Here is a 21,656-nt window from a genome sequence, read left to right on the forward strand (position 1 = left end):
AGCCTATTCTCGATCTACCACTATACTTTAAAAATTATAGTTTCATTTATTTAGCTATAGTTTTATAATGGTTTAATAAGCAGTAAGGTTGATATATCTTCAGTACTCTTCAGTTTTCAAACATTTTTTACCTCTCTTTCTTGTTCATCTTTGCAGATAGACTCTAGAACAAATTGTAAGGTTTTTTAAAATTTCTTTTTTTGAATTTTGATACTTTGGGGAAAATGTATTTGTTACACCACTAGGTCCTCACATTTAAAGACATATTATCCTTCTCAATGTGTTCATGCTTTATTTTAAAAAAGTGTTTAATGTTTATTTATTTTGGAGGGGGGGCAGAGAGTGAGACAGACCCAAGCAGGCTCCAGGCTCTGCTGACAGCACATGGGGCTTGAACTCACGAACTGTGAGTTCATGATCCGAGCTGAAGTAGGACACTTAACTGACTGAGCCACCCAGCTGCCCCAAATCATGCTTTCTTTCTTTTTTTTTTAAATCTTTTAGTAAATATTTGTAGTTTTCCCCATTATAGGTTCTGTGCATTTAAGAAATGTATTTAATGTGTTTTTAAAATATTTTTGTGTAAATATTGTGAATGACTTTTTCCATTATATTTTCTAACTGGTTATCACTAGTGCATGTAAAAGGTATAGTGTTTACATTTATTTTCTATCCAGAACCCTTTCTGAATTTTGTCAAAGAATTAATCTGTGATTCTTGAGGGTTCTAGAAAGATAATTAATATCATCTGTGAGTAATGTTCCTTCTTTTTCCAATGGTTAAAAGGCTTATTTACATCTTCTGTCTTAGTGTACAGTCCAGAATTTCCAGGATAACATTAAATAATCGTGGTGGCAACAAAAGAATTTTACTCCTTAAGAAAAATATTTCCAAAAGTTTTCACCTGTAAATATAATTTTGAATATTGGTTCAAGGTAGACTACATCATGTAAAGAAATGCCTTTTAATTTCCAGGAAATCAAGAGTATGTTTAAATCAAGAATAGGAGATGGGTTTCATCAAATGCCTTCCCATCACCTACTGAAATGATGGTACCTTTTTTCCTTTGACTTACTATTAGAATGTGTTATATTAATAAACTTATTATTAAGTCAGTTTCACATTATTTTTTCAAGTTTATTTATTTTGAGAGAGAGAGAGAGTTTGGGAGGGGCAGAGAGAGAGGGAGTGAGAGAATCCCAAGCAGGCTCTGCACGGTCAGCACAGAGCCCATCGTGGGGCTCAAACTCACAAACCATGAGATTATGAGCTGAGCCAAAGTTGGACAGTTAACCAACTGAGACACCCAGGCGCCCTGTCATCTTCATATTCTTGAGCAAACTCTACTTACATGTGGTGGGTTATACTTTTACTGAATTGAATTTTATAGTTTTTTTGATACCTGCATTTTATATTGATTTTTGTGTGTGTAGTGTTTTGTTAGGTTTGAGTATCATTAGGCTTGAAAACTCTGACTTTTTCTTTCCTGGGGAAAAAATACTTTATAGATATAAATGGCCTATTCCTTAACAATTTGCAAGAACCCAGTATAATAATCTGGCTCTAAATCCTTCCTTTGAAAGAATTATTTTTTAAAGGATTGATGTAAGTCATCCTGTTGCTATTTATTTTATTTTTTTATTGTTTATTTACTTTTGAGAGAAAGAGAGAGAGCGGGGGAGGGGCAGAGAGAGAGGGAGACATGGAATCGGAATCAGGCTCCAGGCTCTGAGCTGTCAGCACAGAGTCTGATGTGGGGCTGGAGCTTGCAAACCAGGAGATCATGACCTGAGGTAAAGTGGGATATTTAACCAACTGAGCCACCCAGGTGCCCCAAGTTATCCTTTTTTTTTTTTAATATTTTTTTTTATTTATTTCTAGGAGAGAGAGAGAGACAGCATGAGCAGGGGAGGGTCAGAGAGAGAGGGAGACACAGACTCTGAAGCATGAGATCATGACCTAAGTGAAAGTCGGACGCTTAACCGACTAAGTCACCCAGGCACCCCCAAGTTATCCTTTTTAAACTGTTTTAAAATAACAGGCTTTCCCACAGATATTTCTATTTTGTTGAGATTATTGGGCCTTAGCATAAGATTTTGAGTGGTATGTTCTTATTATTTTATTGCCCTCTATAACTCTTAATATTCTCATCCTATGTGTGTTATGTTTCATATATTCTTACCAGAACTGTATTTTTGCTGGCTTTCTTTAAAAGACCAGTTCTCAGATTTAATACTCTTTATGCTTTCTCTTTTCTAACTTATTAATTTTTGCTTTTCCCATTCTTTTCCTTCCTTTTTACTTTCTCTGAAGAAATTGTCATGTTTGAGTTGACTTTATAATGTATGTATTTTCTTTGATTCTTGTGAAACCAGAAAATCATTCAAGATCAACAATTAAGGTTTGGGCCACTTTCACATGCCTTTAATTATGACTGGATATCCTCTCTGACCCACCTAGTTTTCAGAATAGAGATGTTTCATTTTCAAGTAGGAAGGGATTTTGTTTTTATTTCCCTAGTCCTCTTTATTCAACAGCCTGCAAATGGATTTGATTTCCTTTTTTGGCCCAACTGATGCTTTGAATTTTGTTTTAAACCTGCATGTTGGAAGGGATTTTTCATTAATGGTTAATAATTTCTAGTTCTCTTGTCCTGATCAGAAAACCTAGCCTGTAAAATTTCTGCTTTGGAGAATTTACTACAGTTTTGCCATCATATGGCATAACTTGTAATCTCTAATTTTCTAAATAAGTCATAGATACATTAGAAAAGTAAGGGGCTCCTGGGTGCTCAGTCAGCTAAGCATCCGACTTTGGCTCAGGTCACGATCTCACAGCTTGTGAGTTCAAGTCCCATGACAGCTCAGAGCCCGGAGCCTGCTTCGGATTCTGTGTCTTCTTCTCTCTGCCTCTACCCAGCTCACACTCTGTCTCTCTCTCTTTCAAAAATAAATCAACATTAAAAAATTTAAAAAAAAATAAAAGTAAGCTTCGTTCCTATTCCTGTGTTAGAAACATACATTTACTATGTTAAACTAGTTTTAGTAATTATTTACAATTCTGTCACTACCACACCTCCTTTGTCTTCTATAGCTCTTTGTCAAAAGTTTTGAGAGCATGCTAAGGCCTTCCTCTAATTTTATATTTTCTATAAACTTCTCCCTGAATTTCTTATATTTTTTTAGTTTTGATTCAGTGTTTGATGATGCCATTGGCTCTTGTCACAACAAATCAAAATTCTGCTTTATGTTTTAAGGTTAATCACTTATAGTCCTTTTTTTTTATTGTGAATGTATTTTACAAGGAGGATATGTTATATTACATTGGCTAGTACTTTCGTTTGAACAGTAACTACAAAGTCTTTTTGTATAAATTGAATTAAGTGTGAACTGAATTACTTATATCACAGTGACTGAAAGCTTGTGGGTAGCTCAAGCGCTATATCGAATATAACTGATAATCTTACATTTTAAAAAAGTTTTGTAAACAAATATTCTAACAAAATAATCTACTAATAAATCATTTATTCTCAAAAGTCCTTGGAACTACTATTAAAATATCAAGCAATTTTATTTTCAACTCTGTATATTTCTTAACAGCCTTTGGTGGATCAACTTTATAATGAGACGACATAGAATAAAATACAAACTTAATCTTTATGGAAACAGATGTGAATATTTGCAAACCCTTTCCCTTCCTTGTCCACAAACAGCCTGTAGTGTCTTGCCCAGGACATGTCTTCCCAAACGACTTGTGCAAAAAGAGTTACCATTCTTTCAGGCTCCCTCATCAAGAGTAACCAATCTAGGGAAGCAACATTCACTTCTGTTCTTCACTATGTTCTCCAATCAGAGCTGAAATCACATCAGGGCCTTATGATTTTGCTACTTCACTGGTCATTGGTGTGCCCACCTGACCTGCTTTTCAGATCATTAGTCTAAGGACTGTGTGATGTGCGTAGCACTTGGTTCCGTTGCTGTGATGACCAGGCCTTCGTCAGAATGGAAATTTGGGGCATCATCTTCCTCCCAACATCTGGGTCCCTAGGACACGGAAACAATGACATAAGTGAAAAATCCACACAGCCATCTCCTGGGCTCTTCTTATCGCCAAGCTGCACAGATCACTTTATTTTGGGAAATTAGCGATCCTGCAGCCCCTGCTTTCCATCTCTCTGCTTCACACCCCTCCCAAGCAAGCCTGGGTCTTCTGGGAGGTGTTGCATCTAGTTGTGTATATAAAGTGAAGCTTGGATGAATACGAGGGTGCGTGAAGGTGCACAGGGGGTGAAAACAGAGCTCTGGTGTCTTCAGAACAACAGGGCCAGCTGTAGAGGGACTGTCATCTCTGATTTCTGGTTGGTATAGACCTATATAGAGTTGGGGGCTGGCAGACCATAAGCCCAGGAGTAAATGAGGTGGAGAGAATCCAAGAGAACATCCCATTTGTTTGTTTGTTTGTTGTTTGTTTAAAGCTTGTAAGGATCCTTTACCTCATGACAACACTGATGTAATGGAATTGTTTGGGCCTGGAGGTGCTAATCTCAACAGGAAGCATTTGTAAGGCACATCTACAAAGTGTGTAAATGCTCTGTGGATGCAGACGTGGGCAGGGTTGGAGGGATAAGAACAGTGGTATCTGCACAGTGCATCCTGGGAAGGTTAGCTCCCAAAAGCAGAGGCATTTGGGCAGGTTGGAGAGAAAGAACCCAGCAGATGTACATGGTAGCTCCTCATTCTTTCAATTCAGTCCTAGAGAAGGGCATACACAGTCACTTTTAAGTGGTTATAGTCTAGTAGATCCATTAAGGAAGATCTTACAAAGTAGAGTGTTACACAGCCATATGAAATAAAGCTTTGTGTGAGAGGACTGGCTGGTCCTTAAAAAGAAAGTAGCATCTGAATTGGGCTTTTTAAGAAAGATTGACAAGACATGAAGAATATCATCTACACAGGGTATGTCGTGAACAAAGGCCTCCGTGGAAGTAGCAGGTTTGTGATTTAACCTCCCTAAGACACATAAGGAAGATAATCAGAGACTAGGTCAGAAAGGCAGATAGAAATTGGGTTGAGGAAGGCTTTGAATGTCAGCTGAAGACCCCTGGACTTTATTCTCCAGGCAACAGGGAAGAATGAAGTGGTACTAAGAGGAATGACTGTTCATCCATTCATGCACAATTCACCAGACCCGCAGCGATAAAGCACTGGGGCCTCTCTGGTGACCCTTTACATGGGCTGGTCATTACATGGTGGCCCAGACCTCCTGGACTTCTCAGCTGAGGTGACTCCTTTATGGAGTGTCTTATATTAGATTAGCAGTTTTCCACAGCACGCTTTTCAAGGAAAGATGTGAAGATGTCACCTTTGTCTGGTAAGCATTAGAACATATTTTAAAACATATGAGGATATATCAAAACATCTGAAGATGTATCCGATATTTGCCCAACAGAGATAATTGATTCTGCAATGTGTGCCAGATTATATGAAACATTCGTTCAGCAACTAAAAATAATGTTTGGTGTTTCTTCAGATATATTTTCATTTCTGCTGATATCTGCCTTGGGCCTCACAGTTTTCATTCTGTTTTCTGACTTTCAAGATATATATCGTGGAATGGAGGTAAGTGGTATTCATTTCCACCTCTGGAGTGACTCATATGCACATGGGACTGCATTTGCACCGTAATTTGCAAGTCAACTACTATATTCTCTTCAACCGCTTAGTATTGTGAGGCTATTCTCAGTTCCTGGAGGAGCAAATAACTTATCTCACATATGCTGACCTCTGCTTGTTCTCATATTATCTGTATTGTCAGTTGAGAACATTTATCCTATTCACACCTAAAAGTAGGTTTGGATGCTTTATCATAGACTAATATACTAATGTTATACTAATATAACAGATGTTATACTAATATAATAAATTAATGTGTTATTACAATAATTCAAGTTTCAGTTTTTAAACATATTGAAATCCTTTATAATGTAGTTGTAAAGAGTAAGGAAAAGTAGACTTGTAGGCCAGTCATGTTCTGTCTGTCAGGCATTGACGAGAGGGAGTTTTATTTCAGTGGGCATCACTTAATCCAAAGTGTGGTGGGTTGAAATAAAATTTATGAAGAGGTCATTGAACCCATTCTTAGATCCAGCATTGTGGGAGAAATAAAAGAAAGAGAAGGATTGATTCTTGAGTTTCAGTCTATAGTTTTGTTGGGAAGATGAGTCCTATGCGAGTGAAATGAGGTCACGGCCACTTGGGACCACTGCTTGTAGAAGGTGTAAAATAGAAGTGGGAAGAACCCAGGAATAAGGGACTCTTGCGGGGCCTGTACCCTGTACCATCATGGGGGGGGGGTGCGCATGGAGGAGGCCCAACTTGATCTGGGTCCAGATGAAAGGCTGGATTTTGCTAAGTAGGCCATAGGGGTATTTCCAACCGGGAGAATATCCTGAGCACAAGCGGAGAGGGCTGGAAGAATCTCTTTTGTCTTGGACATGCACAAGAACGTAAGGGGGCAGAAATAAAAATCCAAAGCAAGGCTTGTTTCACAGAATGCTTGGAAGATTGGCAAAGATGGAGGCATCGTGCTCTGGAATGTGAGGAAGGCGTGGCGTGCCTGGATGAAGGTGGCCAGGGAAGTTTGGGCTTTCTCCTGAGAGCAACAAGGAGTCAATGAAGATATCTGAGCAGGCTTTTCAGCAAGGCTTTTTAGGACTAATTAGATGATGGCACAGAGGCTATATGCTGGAGCAGAGAGGCTGTGGAGAGAGACGCTGTTAGGAAATGAAAACCTAGACCATTGAGTCACTTGCTGGACATTATGAAGCTCCAGGGTGTGCTTGGCACAAGGGGTTCCAAGATATATAAGATGTGGGCACAACTCTCAAGTAGTTCAAAGGCTAGGAGGGAAAGCCATCCCATGAGTAGATCATTCCAAAGCAGTGTGACTAGTGTTTTCCAGACCAAGGGATGAAGAAGAGTCCTCCCAGATCAGTGTGGGGGTGGGGGGGTCCAGTGAGGGAAAGGCCCAGGTTCTCCACTCTGATCTGACCTACTGCCACATCTTACAACCTTCTCCAGACAGCTCTGTGCCCAGGTGCTGTATCTCACCTCCCTGAGAAAACTGTCTCTATCTGGGGAAAAAAATAAAGTGAAATAACCCATATCAGAGTAGGGATGAGAATTGCAGGGGTGGGGGGGCAGAATTCAGATGCTGTGGAAGATCTGTGGTCCTAATGGCAGCTCAGCCCCCATCTTTTACTTTGGGATAGAAAGGGGGGGTGTGTGAGTAGTCTTTTGCTACTGCTGCAGACATGGGAAGTTGGAGTGTCAATATCTATTAGGTAGTCATATGTGGTGGGCAATATGTACCCTTTAATCCTTAAAAGGAGCTGGGTTGTGTGCGTTCAAGCCATTAGATTTAGGGCTGGGAACATTGGTTCAGAAAATTTCCACCTAGTATCAAAAGTAACTGGAAATCTGGCCCCTTTATGTTTTACTCCTACATCAATTTTACTGAAAGATTGAACTCCAAGTAGATTTTTACTTTGGGAGGATTAGTAGTATTATTAGATGAATGACTTAATCTTGCATCCCCTTCCCTCTATCTGAAAAGATAAAAATGAAGAGAGACTCACAGGTGTCAAAGAGTTCTGTCTCATGTCTGCGACCCAGGGCACATTGACTGAATGTTTATTGTCAGGCAGTGGAGGAAACACAGGCCGAGAGGCAGTCGGTTCTCATTTGAATTCTGACTCTGCTATTTATTGATTGGCTTTGCATCCTTAGGCAAGGTACTGACCTCATCTGTGAAGCGTGGAAAGCAATGCCTACCCTCCAAGCTTAGAGAGCTGTTACAAATACGTAAATTGAACATGATAATTAATGTGTTTTACCCCAGATGTAAGGTCTGCACATTGTAAAGGTAGGATTTCTTTTTTTAACAGTTCATCCCAACTGTGACGTCATGGAGGGTTTTGATTTTGGTGGCAGCTCTCAGCCAATTCTGTGTGGCCTTCCTCGTAGAGGTAATTTCTGTACATCTCTTACTCTCTTTCTGGGAATAGGAACAAATAAAGGGTTTCATTCTCAACAGACGCCTGTGTTTTAGATGGACCGTTTTTGTCTCCCAAAGTGATCGTTATTAAGGGTTTGTAAAAACTGTGCAGTTTCTCTTTGGGGGAAATTCATGGAGAGTGATTTAAAATTCTCTAAAGGCTGCATAGAAATGTTCTTGGGATCTGTAGCCTGGAAAGCAAAACATCAAATTAACACTAATTTTTGTCTCCTATGAAGGCATCGTATTATACTTTTCTAGTAATATCTATAGGCTAGTAGAGATTAGACCAAGTGACCTACCATGTCTAAAATTCAATGAGACCTTTCAGAATGAAGAACTGTCTTCAGAAGGGCTTCCTTAATTAAGAGAGAAAGGAAGCCATTGCTCATTCTCGTCAATTCTTACTCTTAAAAGCCTCCCCCTTTAGTATTTTTCTTCTCTTCGGTGTCATTAAATGACTTTACCTGCTTGGTGAAAGTCTTGGGCACTATTCTTTTTAAGGCACAGTTTAAAAAAATAGATTCATGTATTGTAAATCCCTTGGGAAAAGGGTTCAAACAAATTTATGTGTGTGTGTGTGTGTGTGTGTGTGCATGTCTGTGTATATACAACACACACAGACACACACACATATATATCATTATATACAATGAGTGTAAAATTTCTCATACTCTTTAAGGAATTCAATTTTTGAGACTGTATATATTTTTAGTTTTAGATTTTATTCATTTACTTTGAGAGAGAGAGAGAAAAAGAGAGAGAGACAGAACATGAGTGGGGCAAAGACAGAGAGAGAAAGAGAAAGAAAGAGAATCCCAAGCAGGCCCTGTGCTGACAGCACCGAGCCCAATGCAGGGATTGACCTGAGCCAAAATCAAGAGTCAGATGCTTAACTGAGTAACTGAGGCACCTGAGACTATATAGATTTTTAAGTAACCCAAAAGGGAAAAAAACCCCTACATGTATGAAGGTATTTATCATAGTATTATCTGTGGTGGTAAAATAATATTTTATTTTAAAAAGTTTTTTTTAATGTTTATTTATTTTTGAGAGACAGACAGTATAAGAGCAGGGGAGGGGCAGAGAAGGAAGGAGACACAGAATCTGAAACAGGTTCCAGGCTCTGAGCTGTCAGCACAGAGCCTGACGTGAGGCTCAAACTCACGAAGTATGAGATCATGATCTGACCCAAAGTCCGACGCTTCACCAACTGAGCCACTCAGGTGCCCCTATGGCAGTAAAATTTTAGATTCAACTTAGGTGTTCAAAAGTAGAGATGCTGTTTGTTTAAATAGTTATACAACCATTTGAAAAAATGGAATCCGATCATTAAATGTGATTATTAAGAACACTATAGCTACAAATTATATGACAGAAAGTCTAGCATAACCAAAGTGGAATGCAGAATTTGGCCATTTCTATTATGAGTGTGTAAACATTCTGTGTGCATGTGAACATAGATAAAAAGAGAACCTTCCCCCAACAGAAAGCAACCCCCATTTGATTTCTAGTGTTCCTCCATTCATTCCACAAACCATCAGGTGGCACTTCTATGTGGCGTGTGGCTCGTAGCAGTGATTTTTGTTTTTCCTTTTCTCGATTTTGAGTACGTTATTTTGTTATCATTTCAGTCTGGCAGTAAAATAATTCTAAGTGAATCACCAGCCAGGATTTAACTGGGAGATCTGTAGAAATGAAAGGCTGGAAGCTTTAGGCGTGAACACAAGCATACTCCCTTCTCCAGGGAAAGAACGGGGGAGCCGCTAGACTTGATGGGGACAGCAGGAAAGAGAAGTTGCGGAGAAGCAGCCTTAATCAGCACATCTGGGAGGAAGGCCCTGGGCGGTGAGCACCTGGGCTGCAGGGGAATGAATGTAGAAGGATGGTTTGATTGTTTTCTCCACCTGATGTCTGTCTCAGGATTTCATCCTTCAAAATCGAAAGCTCTGGCTACGGATCAAAAAAGAATTTGGATTCTATTCTAAAAGTCAATATAGGCACTGGCAAAAAAAGCTGGCAGAAGATTCCACCTGGCCTCCCACAAACAGAACGGATTATTCAAGCGATGGCGAAAATGGATTCTACATCAACCGCGGCTATGAGAGCCCTGAACAGATTTCCAAAGCGAAACTCGAATTGGGTGGCCAAGCCACAGAACAGCATTTTTGGACTAGGCTGTAATCAGAACGGTCGTCAAACGTGGTTAACAGCAGCTCCTCATTTCCAGATCTAAAACATCGTGGAGAGGTGAGGACAGTTTACCCTTACCTTTCCTCTCTCCATTGGAGGATTCAGAGTGCTTTTCTCCATGTACTGAACCTTGCAAAAAAGACCCTTAAATATGCTTATTTTGACTGTATCCTCCACTACTGAGGGGACAAGTAGACTTCCTGGGTTGTCTTTTTTTTTCTCTCCTTAATAAACTATTCATCTTGCATAGTATGATCCTGGCTGAAATGCGCAAGTTTTTATGGTAGTAAAATTAGTGGTATGAACACCAGTAGAAGGAAAATTCAAGAAGAGTTTGGTCTTCGAAAGTTTCACCAATATATCTCTATTTTCATCGACAGAAATAAAAGATGTGGTGGGGGGGAGTCCTTCTGTCAACAAATTGTCACAAGCTTACTTAACCTCATATTCACTCGCGAAGATCATTTATGTAACTATTTTTTCCCAAGGTCACAGAATTCCTCTTTTTGCTTCTTTTTTATGGCTGTCAAAGAGAGGCAAGAATTGAGATTTCCTTCAGAAAACTTAACTCTGTAATAAGTGTAGATGTAGCAAACGATGGAGGAGCCTGATAATTATACATAATCTTGGCTTGGGCACAGCTTATATCTAAGTCAACTCCACCGATGTTTTCATTTCCCAAAGTATATTGGTGTGGGGTCAGTAAGCTACCAAATCCGGGGTAGATCACAAAGATAATGGGATAACCTGTTAAAATGTACTTTTCACTTAAAGAAGCAGGACACTTTTATTTATTGTTTGCTACGGACAGATGAAACCCTCGGGTTCTAAGTCAAAAAGTTGGTTCACACTCAGCATCGGTCATCTTAAAACACAACCCTGGGGAAGGACTCATAATGTTTGCGTCTACAGCATGACAGACATTAGGCCGCCAAACAGCCTCAGGTTCCATTTCATCTTCTCATTATTTTACTCAATCATTAAATGTGCACTAACGGCCACAAGAAAAGGTATATCCTCTGTAAATATATTCTGTACACTATTCCCTTTAATATATATCTACCTCTCTGTGACCTTGAGAGGACATAGATCCCAAGTGAACATTTTAAATTAGCTACTGGGCTTTCCTTGTGACAATAAATCTAATTTTGCTAATTTAACGGATCTTTAATGGCTCCTAGGCAATTAGCTAGCCAGTTCTATGTCATGAATTCCAGTTATGTGCCTACGACTGTGATGTATGCATTCAATGTATGCATTCAATAATGCCTTTACAATTCCGTAATCCTTAGAATTGGAAAAATGTTTTCAGCATTTCAGCAATGCACTGCTGTAGATAGAATTCTATACTTCGGTATACAAACCAGAAGCAGAAATACAAATTCCTATAAAAACAAATGTAAATATATTTACATTTTATTTGCTTTTTAACCTTTTCGTGGGTGCATGGCTTTGGAGAGGGATCATATAAAGACGTGTCAATTTAGTAACTACCAATGAAAGATGAAAGGAAGAAGATTTTTAGATTAAGAAATGTTTGTCAACCTGAAATATATGGCGCCCGGACCTTGAACTGGCATATCTGTATTTAGTCATTTGACCTTCAGAATCAGAAGATTCAATTGACACACTGTGACATTTAGATAACATAAAAAGATTAATAAATCTTTATTCAATAAATGTACAGCCTCCCTTGCCCAGTTTTTCCAACAACCTATTAGTTATCTGAGAGATGATGATATTTATTTCACAGATCTTTTGTGTGGGGGGGGGAGGGCACATAATATAGTTGAACTCTACCCTTGACTTTGCTGAACGTACTCTCAGAGAAGGATTGAATGATCTTGGAAGAAAGTTCTTGATAAAAGCACCATGAGCATGACCCCAAATGTTTACCTGTAAGAAACGCAAACTGGACAGTCTCAAGCTGCCCATCGCCAAGAATGGCCATTTCTATGGGGAAACTGATGACTGACTTCGTGAGCTCTCCTCTCAGGGTGAACGGCACTGGAGCCTGAACACCACCTATGTGGGAAAAGTATCCTTGAATTGGATTTAAAAGTACATTTGTGACACAGCATAGTTAGGACTGCCTTCTGGAGTAGAGAGGTCTAAGTTCACGATTAAGGTTTGACTTGAAGATCTCAGGAAGTCCTTTCTGTTTCCACTTCTGCTCCCTCTCCCATTGGTTGGCATGGTAATTCCACCACACACAAGTCTCCTGCTTTGGGTAAAATGTGCCCTCTGCACTCATCCTTTATCAAAAGGTAAGCACACCTTGGGAAAGGTAACATATTATGCCAATCTCACCCTAATTTGACAATATTAGAAAAAATGCTTTATTTTTCTTTTTACTATTACTTGAAAGCAGAGCATCAAAGGAAGAGGAAACTCAACTTAGAATAAAAATGAAGGGGTCATTTTGGATTGTGGTATCTGGTAGAAGACACTTACTCCTCCCAGAGGACCAGTGGAGGAAGAGGGAGTTTGGGGGTTATCTAGAGACAGAACTGATGTCATTAAGGGAAGAGGTTAGACAGGGAACAAGGAAGAGAGAAGGGTTTCTGTCAGTGATAGGGTCATAAACGCTATCTGTTCACTGCGTCTTCTGTTGAGTTACTTTATCTACTGCTTTCCTTATTCCTTGATCGTACCTTCTCACCCCCATTTACTTGAACTTTTTTTCTTTATTTAATGCCATGCTTTTAGTTATGACATAAGAAGGATGTCATTGGTTAGTGGTGTGGTCTGTAGGGTAGTGTTACAATGTCTGATACAATCCTAGGGTATGGAGACCTGCATTCACTTTTCTCCACCAGCTGCCAACAGGAATTCCCTTGGGAACGTATCAAACAGCAATTTTTTTCATTCAACAGATAATCAATAAAATGCAAGAATAAAATCATGATACTCTTTGACTTACAGTAAAAGCCTTAAACAGTAACATGAGATCTTGTTTTCTAAATATGGCACATCAAACCTACTTTGATGATCTCTTGTTAAGGTTAAAAAGGCCAAAGCCTTGAAATACTTCAAAGGATACAATGTAGCTCTGTAGAAGTAACAGCCCACTCTTGTGTGGCTCATACTCCTGACAAATGAGTGACTTCCAGGGAAATCACTGGATCTGAAACACCAGCGGAAAGGATCCCGTCTCCCATCCGACCCTCCCCCATCTGCACAGGAACTAGGTGATAGGAGTCCACCCTCAAATGGATTGTTAATCAAAGCTCCTCAAACTGCTTAACCAAATGCTCAATTCCCCAGTTTCTTTTCAGACCAGAAAAGGAATACGAAGTTCGATGTCAATCTCAACAATTTGGGGGATCTTAACATTTCTTTTAAAATCACGTATCAGTGTGATTTAACTTCCTCTGGCAAGTACAAAGTAGCTGCCCTCAGGAAAAGGAAAACAATATTTATGGTAGAAGATAAAATGCGATGTGATTGTTTTAAGATCTTTTGCTGGCTTGCTCAAAAGGCTACTGCTTCTTGTTTAAGCTGCCACGGCTGATCTCCGCTGGTAGGGAGAAAAATTTCCGTGGCTCAATGATGAGATAACATTGGTAAGCAATTTATTAAAGAGCCTGCCATCCATCACTGGAATTTGGAACAATAATGATGCATCGAAAATAATATTCATCCCGGTTTTTTTTCCCCTCCTCACAAATTCCTTCAGTTCCGATATCTCTTCAGTAAACTGTTAATAGTATTTTGCTCTTTGTCTTTTTGGAAATAAGCCCAGGAGTGAGAAGGCACCAGCAGCAGCGGTCACAAACCCAATGGTACTTATTGCTTGGTTGGCCTACAGAGAAATGAGAAACAGAAAAGACCACATCTTATTCTAAAGGCACCTCAGTGTCCTAAATCCTTTGAAAGACCCTTTCACTTGAAAGACCCTTTCAATTACACTGGAAAAACTTAAAGCTTCGTGCAAAATTAAATTCTGTGTGAAGATGAATAAATTTGTAGTTTTTATAATTATGATGAAGATAGAGTTAAATACACATAGGTATATGTTCTTCTTATTTTTATGGCCCCCAACAGTTTATAACTCATCATGGCACAATTCTTAATAATCATCGTGGTACATCTAGGAGGTAGTATTACTCCTGTTTTGCAAAACTTGGTAAGTTAAATGATTTGCCTGGGGTCATCTCACCAAGACGTAAATTTAGATATCGGTTGAGCTATGAACCATGTGTTTCCCCTCCAAATAATCCCTGCCTCCTAAATACACCGTAGTTTGGTCTATACCAGAGTGAATATCTGTGTACGTGTTTGTGTGTGCGTGTGTCTGTGTGTGCGTGTGTTTGTTCCCTGACTCAAGAATGTCAACTAACAAAATAATTCACAGACGTAATCTAAGCTAACCACCTATAAGCTCTTATTTGGTAGATTCAATTTCTATTTTGATAAGCAAACTTCAAAAGAGGTCACTATTGATGTTAACTATTGTGTCACAAATTAATTTCTCATGTAGACAAACTAAAATAAACCACTCTCAAGCTCAATTGTCCATAAAGGAGTTCAGACATTTACAGCTTTAAGGGTATTAATCATCATCATGATGAGGAATCTAATAAATATTCATGATTTTCATGGCACTCAGCAAACATTGCTTTCCATCTGCATGAGTTTGAGCGGTTTTATGACCCAAAGGTCATATTCAGATGCTTCAGAGTCATCAGATATTCTGAAAACAACAGTTGTTCTCTGGGATTTAAGAATCAGGCTTTCAAATAAAGCGAAACGTGTCCCCCAAATGATTCTGGGGACCAACCCAAATGCTGGAAAGCCTGACCCAGATCATGTTTGAGCATGCCCTGTCTCTAACCCATGGGGCTCCACCACATAGCCTGCCACCCCCACGTGACTGCCACATAGTACTACCTGCCTACCAACCGCAAGGGCCTGGCCAAGACAGAAGCTCGATGACAGGAGTATTTACTCCATTACGTCACCCTGTGGTCTGCAGGGACGAGGCCGGTCACCATAACTCCCTGCTCTGACACCATCCACAGTTGCCAGGGAGAACGGCAGCTGGCAAACAAATGACAAATACTATTTCGGTTTACAATCCTAACGTTATGTATTTGCTTGCTTGCTTGTTTTATTCATAATTTTTAATTAGTCACCACCTAAGTTATTTCCCGGAGAAGACTCAGAATTTGCTACAGCCCAGAACTACCCATAGGGAGCCGAAGGGACAGGCAGATACAAGACAGAGGACAAAATTCCAAAGAAAGGCTAAATCAATAATCAGAGAGGGCTCAAGGATTATAAATCAAGCCTAACTCTCATAGAATTCCAGGCAGATGCTGAGATCCCAGGAAGATCTGATACAGGGAAACGTGGCAGGCAATGAACAAATAGGAAGGTCCAATTGGCATCTTTAGAGAGAGGAGTCAAATGGCAGCAGGGTACAGCCTTGGGGAAACGTCAGATTGTGTGGGTAGGGTGGCCCCAGCTAAGTGCCGACCTAACTCACTGTGTTATCTTTCAGCCACTAGAAATACAAGAAGTGAAAGAAATCCCACAAATCTAAGAGGCCTGGGGAGAGCAATGTGATCCTAAACCAAAATCCCTTAAGAGCACGCAGGCCAGATACAATTACAAGGAAACTGTTTCCTATAGTGCACACAGTTTCCCAAATCCCAAACACTTACTTAAAGTTATAGTCTAGATGGCAAAATCCTGTGTAGTTCAGGCAATCCCTTGGCGTTATATGTACTGGGATCTGATGTGCAAGATTATAATATCTCAGAACGTTCCCAGAACGAGTATGAATCAGAGCTTTTACTGCATGATTTACTTAGGATTATAAAATCACCTAAGCTGGCTCTTCACACTTTGATCCTTTATGGGCTTTCTGACTGGTGGCCATAATAAAGGCCTCATTCTGAGAACCTATGCATGACCAAGGAAACATTAGTTGAATCTGGAGTGCTGTATCCTGACACAGTGCAGCTGGGTCACAGATGACCACAGGGTTTATCAAATTTCCTCTTTCTCTGAGACTCTAAGATTACAGTGCGATGCACTGAGGCACAGTCAGGATGTATTGTAGATCAGCTTGTCCAAGCCTATTCAAGAGTGCTCCCATCTTCCACAAAGCTAGGCACATTTTAATACCTTGCTAAGACTCTACCAGTGGAAAATGTCTACTTAAAATCTTGTTTAAAAGAAAAGACAAGCCACATACTAGGAAAAAAATCACTTCCAACAGGCAAATCTGATAAGGAACTGTTATCCAAAATATGTAAAAAGCTCTTAAAACTCAACAAAAAGAAAACAAGCAAGCAACCCAATTCACAATGGGCAAAGACCTCAAGAGACGCGTCATCAAACGTGCAGATGACAAAGGAGCGTATGAAAAGATGCTTAACTTCCTACATGTTTATGGAATTGCAAATTAAAACAGTGAGACACCACTATGTACCTATTAGAATGGCTAAAACCCAAAATGTTCATAACACTAAATGTGCTAGAAGACATGGAAAAACAGGAACTCTCATTCATTGTTGGTGGGAATGCAAAAGGGCACAACCACTTTGGTTTCTAACAAAAATAAATATATTCTTACCATACAATCCAGTAATCATGCTCCTTGGTGTTTACCCAAAGGAGTTGAAAATTTATATCCACACACAAAAACCTGCACACAAATGTTTCTAGCAGTTTTATTCATAATGACTAAAACTTGAAATCAATCAAGATGTTTTTGGTTGGTGAATGCACATCCAGACAATGGAATGTTACTTGGTGATAAAGAAAAATGAGTTACCAAATTATGAACAGGCACGGAGGAATTTTAAATGTGTATTGCTTAGTATGCATTCTGCTCAGTAGTTGCCAGAGACTTAGAGAGGAGGAAAGATGAATAGGCAAGTAGAACGTAGAGTTTTAGGGCAGGGAAACTTCTGTATGATGCTGTAATAATGGATATATGTCACTATACAGTTGTTACAATTTATAGAATGGACAACACTAAGACTAAACCCTAATGTAAACTATTTTGAGAGACAACATTTTTCCTTTATCCATCTTAGATTTTCAGCTGAGGCTCACTAATAAAAGACAAACTGACAAGGGAAAACCAAACAGGTTTACTAACATGTACATCTCCTATCTACATGGAAGAAACTCAGGGAATAGCAACTCAAAGAGGTGGCTTAGGATTCAGGCTTGTACAGCACATCTTCCACAAAGATCAGTATATTTGTAGAATAATGACAGGACAAAGAAAGCGGTTTCAGGCTTCCAAGGGTGGCAGATCATGGGAAGGTAAATATATGGGAAACTAATGGCAAAGGCTAGTTGGTAAAGGTTATTTAGATTCCTCTATTGGTTGTCTGTGATGAGTAGGTTTTGTCCCTCCTGCTAGCAAAGGAAGGGGGATGCCTTTGAAAATGTATCTCCCACTTTTAGGCAAATAGGTGGAGAGCAGGGCCTGCGTCTTCTCAACTGCCTTCGGCTCAAAATAATCCTTATGGCACATATTTTGGGGTGATATTCTAGTGTCCTTCACTATGGACTTTGGTGGGTAATGTGTTAGTGTTGGTTCATTGTTTATAACAAATATGCCATGCTGATATGGAACGTTGATGGTGGGGGAGAGTTATGTGGGAACTCTCTAAACTTCCAGATCATATTTGCTGTGAATTGTAGATTGCTCTAAAAAAAAAAATCTATTAATTTTTTTAAAACATAAAGTACAAAGACGAAAAAAGATGCACCATGATCCTTCCACCTTTCCAATCTTTTTAAACACAGTTGAGGTTTTTTAATTTGAAGGAAATACATAGCCATTCCCCAAGAAAACTGTTCTATGTTCAAGACCCCTAATCCCTTGGAGCAAAGGCAGTCCTATACATTGCAATCCAGGCCTATCTCAAAAAAACAAGAAAAATCACAAACCTAACCTCGCACCTAAAGGAACTAGAAGCAGAGCAACAAAGAAACACCAAAGCCAGCCGAAGAAGAGAAATAATAAAGATCAGAGCAAAAATAAATAATATAGAATCTGAAAAAAGCAAACAACCAGTAGAACAGATCAATGCATAGAAGTTCTGTTTTTTTAAAGAATAAACAAAATTGATAACTAGCCAGACTTCACAAAAAGAGAGAGAACCCAAATAGATAAAATCATGAATGAAAGTGGACAGATCACAACCAACACCACAGAAATACAAACAATTATTAGAGAATGCTATGAAAAATTATATGCCAACAAACTGGACAACCTGGAAGAAATGGACAGGTTACTAGACACCCATACGCTACCAAAACTCAAATGGGAAGAAATAGAAAATTTGAACAGACCCATAACCAGCAAGGAAATCAAATCAGTTATCAAAAATCCCCCAACAAATAAGAGTCCTGGGCCAGATGGCTTCCCTGAGAAATTCTACCAGACATTTAAAGCAGAGTTAATACCTATTCTTCTCAAGCTGTTCTGAACAATAGAAATGGGAGGAAACCTTCTGGACTCATTCTATGAAGCCAGCATTACCTGGATTCCCAAACCAGACATAGACCCCACTCACTAAAAGGAGAATTACAGGCCAATATCCCTGATGAACATGGATGCAAAATTTCTCACCACAATCCTAGCAAATTGAATTCAACAGCATGTTAAAAGAATTATTCACCATGATCAAGTGGGATTCATCCCTGGGCTGCAGGGCAGGTTCAATATTCACAAATCAATCAGTGTGATATATCACATTAGAAGAAGAAAGGATAAGGGTCATATGATCCTGTCAACAGTTGCAGAAAAAGTATTTGACAAAATACAGCATCCTTTCTTAATAAAAACCCTTAAGAAAGTTGGTATAGAAAGAACATACCTTAACATCATAAAAGCCCATTTATGAAAGCCCACCGCTAATATCATCCTCAATGGAGAAAAACTAAGAGCTTTCCCGCTGAGATCAGGAACACGACAGGGATGTCCACTCTCACCACTGCTGTTTAACAGAGTGCTGGAAGTCCTAGCCTCAGAAATCAGACAACAAAAGAAAATAAAAGGCATCCAAACTGGCAAAGAATAAGTCAAACTTTCACTTTTTGCAGATGATATGATACTGTACATGGAAAACCTGAAAGACCCCACCAAAAAGATGCTAGAACTGATACGTGTACTCGGCAAAGTTGCAGGATATAAAATCCATGTACAGAAATTGGTTGCAATTCCATACACCACTAATGAAGCAGCAGAAAGAGAAATCAAGAAATTGATCCCATTTACAATAGCACCAAGAACCATTGATACCTAGGAATAAACCTCAGTAAGGATGTAAAATATCTGTATGCTTAAAACTATAGAAAACTTATGGAAGACATTGAAAAAGACACAAAGAAATGGAAAAACATTCCATGCTCATAGATTGGAAGAAAAAATATTGTTAAAATGTCAATACTACCCAAAGCAATCCACACATTCAAAGAAATAGCAAAATGGCACCAGGAACCTTCTCAGAGCTAGAACAAACATTCCTAAAATTTGTTTGGAACCACAAAAGACCCCGAATAGCCAAGGTAATGTTGAAAAAGAAAACCGAAGCAGGAGGCATCACCATCCCAGACTTTAGCCTCTACTACAAAGCTGTCATCATCAAGACAGTATGGTATTGGCACAAAAACAGACACTATTGAAATCGAAGAGAGAACCCAGAATTGGACCCACAAATGAATGGCCAATTAATCTTTGACAAAACAGGAAAGAGTATCCAATGGGTAAAAGACAGTCTTTTCAGCAAATGGTGCTGGGAGGACTGGACAGCAACATGCAGAAGAATGAAAAGGGACCACTTGCTTACACCGCACACAAAAATAAACTCAAAATGGATAAAAGACCTAAATGTGAGACAAGAAACCACTGAAACCCTAGAGGAGAAAACAGGCAACAACCTCTTGCCATTTGCAACAACGTGGATGGAACTGGAGGGTATTACGCTAAGTGAAATAAGTCAGTCACAGAAAGACTGATGTCATATGTTTTCACTCATGTGGAATTTGAGAAAGTCAACAGAAGACCATGGGGGATGGGAAGGGGAATAAATAATTTCAAAGACGGAGGCAAGCCATAAGAGACTCTAAAATACAAAGAACAAACTGAGGGTTGATGGGGGTGGGGAGACATGTGGAAGAGGGGAAAGTGAGTGATGGGCATTGAGGAGGGCACTTGTTGGGATAAGCACTGGCCATTGTATGTATGCAATGAATCATGGGAATCTATTCCCAAAGCCAAGAGTACACTGTATATACTGTATATTAGCTAACTTAATAATAAATTATAAATAAATACATACATGCATACATACATTTGTTGAAACTTTCAAAAAAGGGCCCCCAATCCCTAGGGAGACCCCGAAACTAATCCAACATTAGCTATTATTAGTAGTAATACTATGAATTATTGATAGTAATGAAAATAATAATAGTTATAGTTTCTATCAGATCAACATAAATATTAACGAAGAGTACCAGTAAAGAGCTATAAAATTCTTAAATGCTATAATCTAAGATATATTGTCTACTGGGATGGATGAGATGTAGTAAGTGTGCTAAGAGACTTCAAATATCTAGTAATATCAAATATCTAATAATCCCCCAAACAGCCTCAGTTTATAGACTAGGAAACTGATAAAGAATGTTCTCAAAGCCACCCAGCTAATAACTGGGGAAGATGAGGTTGTGGTTCTGGGAAGCACAGTGTCGAAGCCTAGGCGAGTCTTAAGGTTGTCATTATACTTCTTTCAACAAGACCAGCTAGAGAACAGTTCTAGTTGTTGAGGAATGATTAATTTTTCATGGGTCTTGATTCTGGGTATGAAAGGGGAAAAGACAAGGGATCATATATTAGAGCCAAGCAAGAAGATGGTTCTAATCCTTTTCTTTTTAAGCCACATTAAAAAAAAAAAATTGAACACAGTGGATAACTTTATCATTTACAAAGGAGAGGGATGGGCTCCATTTCCTGGTTATACCATTAGTTTTCAATGTGAAGGTCAGCAGGAATTTGTGTGGCTATCCTCTGTGTTCTGGCTCGGAAACGATTTATTGTTACATGTGACTAGAACATTCATTATGTTAATATATTTCCTAATAAAAATGAATTTCCAATTAAATTATTTCCTAATGAGAACAAATGTATCCTTTCATTATGTTCCCTGTACCATCTTCCCAAGCTTCTGTGAGAGGAATTGTAAACTAATTCCTTAGAACAGATGTTTATATAACCGATTCAACCATTTCAAGATACTGGGAGCCTCTATTCATTCTCTAATATCACTTTAATAAATCTTTAGGTTAGAATATCAACATTGGAATTGGACTGGTGGCGCAAAACAGTGTGAGAGGTGACAACATTACATGCTACTTTAAAAATAAAGTAATGAGGG

General features: G+C 39.0%; 2 protein-coding genes across 8 annotated transcripts in view; one reads left to right on the forward strand and one right to left on the reverse strand.

Moving 5' to 3' along the window:
• The window catches only part of ATP13A5 (ATPase 13A5), a 100,445-nt gene extending 89,942 nt beyond the window's left edge, over window positions 1-10,503 (forward strand). The window contains exons 28-30 of the mRNA XM_077754365.1: window positions 5,530-5,618; window positions 7,946-8,026; window positions 9,979-10,503. Of these exons, the coding sequence (XP_077610491.1) occupies window positions 5,530-5,618; window positions 7,946-8,026; window positions 9,979-10,239 (431 nt within the window). The 3' untranslated portion in view covers window positions 10,240-10,503. The remainder of the gene's footprint in view (window positions 1-5,529; window positions 5,619-7,945; window positions 8,027-9,978) is intronic.
• Window positions 3,552-21,656, reverse strand: part of PLAAT1 (phospholipase A and acyltransferase 1) — a 39,556-nt gene continuing 21,451 nt past the window's right edge. For 6 of the 7 annotated variants that reach the window (XM_077754370.1, XM_077754366.1, XM_077754372.1 and 3 more), the window contains one exon: window positions 3,552-4,043. In XM_077754370.1, the coding sequence (XP_077610496.1) occupies window positions 3,933-4,043 (111 nt within the window). In that variant the 3' untranslated portion in view covers window positions 3,552-3,932. Of the gene's footprint in view, window positions 4,044-13,806; window positions 14,054-21,656 lie in introns of those variants that run through there. The other variant, XM_077754367.1, reaches the window with a different exon arrangement.

This window comes from Crocuta crocuta, unplaced genomic scaffold (genome assembly GCF_008692635.1).
Source record: "Crocuta crocuta isolate KB4526 unplaced genomic scaffold, BGI_CrCroc_1.0 scaffold70, whole genome shotgun sequence".
Taxonomy (NCBI): domain Eukaryota; kingdom Metazoa; phylum Chordata; class Mammalia; order Carnivora; family Hyaenidae; genus Crocuta; species Crocuta crocuta.